The 4,142-nt window shown below is 44.7% G+C and overlaps 1 protein-coding gene across 1 annotated transcript; it reads left to right on the top strand.

Moving 5' to 3' along the window:
* Positions 1–767: 767 nt before the first annotated feature.
* On the top strand, positions 768–1,903 carry LOC122133232. Its single transcript, XM_042708976.1, has 2 exons — positions 768–989; positions 1,244–1,903. Exons 1-2 carry the CDS (start codon positions 768–770, stop codon positions 1,901–1,903), a joined length of 882 nt encoding a protein of 293 aa, XP_042564910.1.
* Positions 1,904–4,142: the final 2,239 nt, after the last annotated feature.

Genomic DNA, 4,142 nt, shown 5'->3' with positions numbered 1-4,142 from the left:
TTAATTAAATTTATAATTTGTTAATTTATTCTATCTGATTCATATATATCAGACAGTTTAATCAGGATTCCCACATATCAGAGGCGAAATGCACCAATGTGAGGCTATTTGGCGCTTGTTTTAGGGTTATATTTGGCTATTTGGCGCCTGTTTTCGAGTGTTATTTTGAAAACACAGGTGGTATATAAATATAGGGTGACCAGATTTGAGTTTGTGAAAAAGAGGACACTTCGTCGCGTGACCCCGCCCCCTTCGTCGTGACAGAGTTTTTGGACATCTTTTTCATATTCAGATGACCCCGCCCCCTCCCCCGCGACGAAGTTTTGACATATTTTTCACATGCAGATGTCATGTACTATTGTAAGCGATGCAACTAGTGGGGGCGGCAAGGTGCTCAGTGCTGCCAGATTGTAAATGGCGTATCATATCAAAGGCTCAAAATGATCGTATTTGGAGGATAATTATCATATCTGGCAACACTGGGAAGGCGGTCGACCAATGACAGTTCTCTCTACAGTCAGAGCTCGCGCAAACAGGTGGAATGTAAGCGAGATACCCTTTTCAAAACTTGTAAGGACGTAATAACTCGTTTGTGAAAGACCCAGAGAAACACAAATACCCGACGAGGCAAAATCCCGGACAATTTTGGAATCCCTGCCGGACGCATTTTTTAGGTCTCGAAAAGAGGACATGTCCGGGCAAAAGAGGACGTCTGGTCACCCTAATAAATAGGGGTTCGCAAAAGCAAGATTTTCATTGCATTCAACATGGATCAAGACGATCGAGATACCTTGGCTCTCATACTTGTCCTTCGGAGAAGACGGCAGCAGCAGCAGCGGCAGCGCATTCATTGGGTCCACCCCATCCATCGATTGCGCCGGACCCATGGCGAGTTCCATCGCTTGGTACAGGAGTTGCGCTTAGACAACTACCAGTTCCAGCGGTATTTCAGGCTCTCAGTTGAGCAGTTTGATGATTTGCTCTCACGAGTAGGTCCCGGGATCACCAGGCAAGACACCGTGATGCGTGAAGCTATCGGACCGGCAGAACGCTCACATACTTTTTTCTGAGTAAAAGTTTTTCTGTTCATGCACGGCATTTTATGACATACAGCGGCGTGGTATGCAAGCTTATTTAGCATAGCATTTTGTATTAGGATTATGTATTATACAGGGCATTGCATGTAGGCTAAAGTATACATTTTCAATTAGCTTATAACTATAAAACATATGTCCTCGAACAGCTATTGTTGAATTATATTTTTTGTTTCTTTGTTTTTTACAGATACCTTGCCACTGGTGATTCCTTTAGAACCATCAGTTTCAGTTACCGTGTGGGGCACTGCACAGTAGCCAGAATTGTTGGCGAGGTGTGCAAGGTCATCTGGGACTGCTTGGTAGATGAGTTCATGCCTGTGCCAAAGAAGGACGACTGGCGTGCCATTGCTGATAGATTCCTCCAAGAGTGGAATTTTCCGAATTGTGTGGGATCCATTGACGGGAAGCACGTCGTCGTCCAGGCTCCCTCCAACTCCGGATCGCTGTACTACAACTACAAGCACACATTCTCCATCAGGTTGCTTGCGGTTGTGGACGCAAATCTCGTTTTCCGGATGGTGGATGTGGGTGGTTATGGGCGGAACAGTGATGGCGGAACTCTGTCCAACTCCCCTTTCGGTCAGGCCCTGAGGGATGGCACGTTGGACCTGCCAGAAGACCGCGTCATTCCTGGTGCAGAAGACAGGGGCCCGATGCCATATGTCTTTGTGGCGGATGAGGCCTTCCCACTGCGCTGCAACCTCATGCGACCCTTCCCTGGCACGAACCTCGCCACAGGCAGGCGAGCATTTAATTACCGGCTAAGCCGTGCCAGGCTGGTAGTGGAGTGCGCCTTTGGAGGATGAAACTAGTGGAGGATGTATAGGAGGGTCAATTCAGTCAAAGCAGCAAAAGCAGAGGACTGTGTCAAGGCCACCTGCATCCTCCACAACTACCTGAGGATGACAGGACCGAGGAGGACCACCATAGAGCCTAACACGTCTGGGCAGGTGGAGGGATCAGCAGGTCTCATGGATGCAGATCGTGTGGGTAGCAACAACGCCGCCAGAGCTGCTATCCGCGTCAGAGAGACATTCTCTGCCTATTTTAACGCAGAGGGTGCTTTAACCTGGCAGCCACCAGCGTAACCTGTCCCACAAAAACCAAAGGCTCTTTTAAGAGCCACCCATCTTTATCATTAAAAGCATTTTCCAAAATGTATAAGCACTCAGTGTGTTTACATGATGGTATAATTCGAATCTTTGCTTAGTCGGACTATGCTATCTTTTGGGGCAAGTGCTATTATCCCAATATACATGGCAGTGAATAAATCGAATCATTGGCCGAAAGCATGTCATATCCGATACGATAGGTGGCGCTGTTTTCATTACAACTAGTGGTGATACAGCCCTTTCCGCTTGACCTCTTCACCACTACCAATAACAACAACAGTTGATTGAGCATGAATCGCGTCTGTTCATCGGTCCAGAAATGCGTGTTGCCTCTTGGGTTGTTTGTTTCTGCCGGGCCGATGTGTTTATAAGTTACATTATTCAAAGGTGAAAGATAAAAGGCAAGAGAAACGCACGCACATTCACACACGCGCGCAAATAATGGGTTACAGCCTAAACGCATTGCCCTTCTGCCAGTTGCATCAAATTGTTTTAGTACTTCTTCACTGTCGATTTCCAAATCTGTGCGAATATTCATGAGAGCAAGTCCAGTCAGTCTTTTCGTAGATAGATACAAGACCTTCAGGACGCAATGAATGTTTGGGTAGAAATTGGCCGAACTTTCCAGGGCTTGATAAAGTTCACTGCGTAACTCATTTAGCTGTTTCCAGCTCTGTATCTGCATCGTCAACGCTGGGCATTAGTTGTCTGTACTCCGATTTTATAGTTTCCCCATTGTAATAAATATGCGTTCATGATATATTTTTTTTTCTTCTCGCGTAGCAGAAGGTACGCACAGTGCGTACGGCTGCATGCGCCACTGGAACTCTGTGCAATTAATAAAATACATAATAGGCTAATTGATACAATATCTCCTCGTTTGAGTGTGGTTGTTTGAATGCAATGGGAGTGTATGATTGATGTTATCTATAAAGGTATTTAGGTAAAGGTATTTACGGGAAAATATCTCGATCCACCTGTCACGTCTCTGTCTTTAGAGGGCAGCGCCAAATAACCGAACAAAACTCAACTCACGCTTGCCTCACGGGCACAATACCAAATTTCATCATATTTGATAAAATGAAGGACAAATTAGTTGTGAATAGTATCACCGAGTTTGACAGGTATTGGTCAGGTAATAGCCGAGTGACAGCTGATTTGCTTTCTGATTTGACAGTACTTATTCGTGTTTTTTTTCAGCGCCAGATAACTGAACAAAACTAAACTCACGCGTGCCTCGCGGGCACAATACCAAATTTCATCATATTTGATAGAATGAAGGACAAATTAGTTGTGAATAGTATCACCGAGTTTGACAGGTATTGGTCAGGTAATAGCCGAGTGACAGCTGATTTGCTTTCTGATTTGACAGTACTTATTCGTGTTTTTTTTCAGCGCCAGATAACTGAACAAAACTAAACTCACGCGTGCTTCGCGGGCACAATACCTGATAAAATATTTGATAAAATGAAGGACAAATTAGTTGTGAATAGTATCACCGAGTTTGACAGGTATTGGTCAGGGGAGACGGCCCAGTGTTCCGAAATCCCGATATTCCGAAATCTCAATATTCCGAAAAATAGTCCCCCTGGCAAAATTTAGAAATATTTTAAGTGGCACAAAACACACACAGCATTTCGTTTGCACAGCAGAGCGGAGACGCTCACCGGGCTATCACGCATATAACTTTTCCTAGGCAATATTTGTTAACTTAGCCTACTCTGGTTTTGATTATGGGGTAGGCTACCACTCATGCGAAGGAAATCACCGGCAGATTGTCGCAGGACATTACGCAGATCTTGTCAAGCACTGACAAAGCATGCATGCGTTGGCAATCATAAAAATATTTTTGTATCATCGCGATGCAAATGCATGTGTGTATAATAATATTCTGAATTCAAGTTAATGCTTGTGAAATAAAGGCATTTATATG

Source organism: Clupea harengus, chromosome 10 (assembly GCF_900700415.2).
Source record: "Clupea harengus chromosome 10, Ch_v2.0.2, whole genome shotgun sequence".
NCBI lineage: Eukaryota > Metazoa > Chordata > Actinopteri > Clupeiformes > Clupeidae > Clupea > Clupea harengus.
This window is presented reverse-complemented; position numbering and strand designations above follow the sequence as displayed.

Bases quoted from the DNA above. Each gene is read 5' to 3' on its own strand.
- LOC122133232 (XM_042708976.1), top strand. From the start codon at position 768: ATGGATCAAGACGATCGAGATACCTTGGCTCTCATACTTGTCCTTCGG. The intron at 990-1,243 runs GTAGGTCCCGGG...GTCCTCGAACAG, and splicing joins TTGATGATTTGCTCTCACGA to CTATTGTTGAATTATATTTT.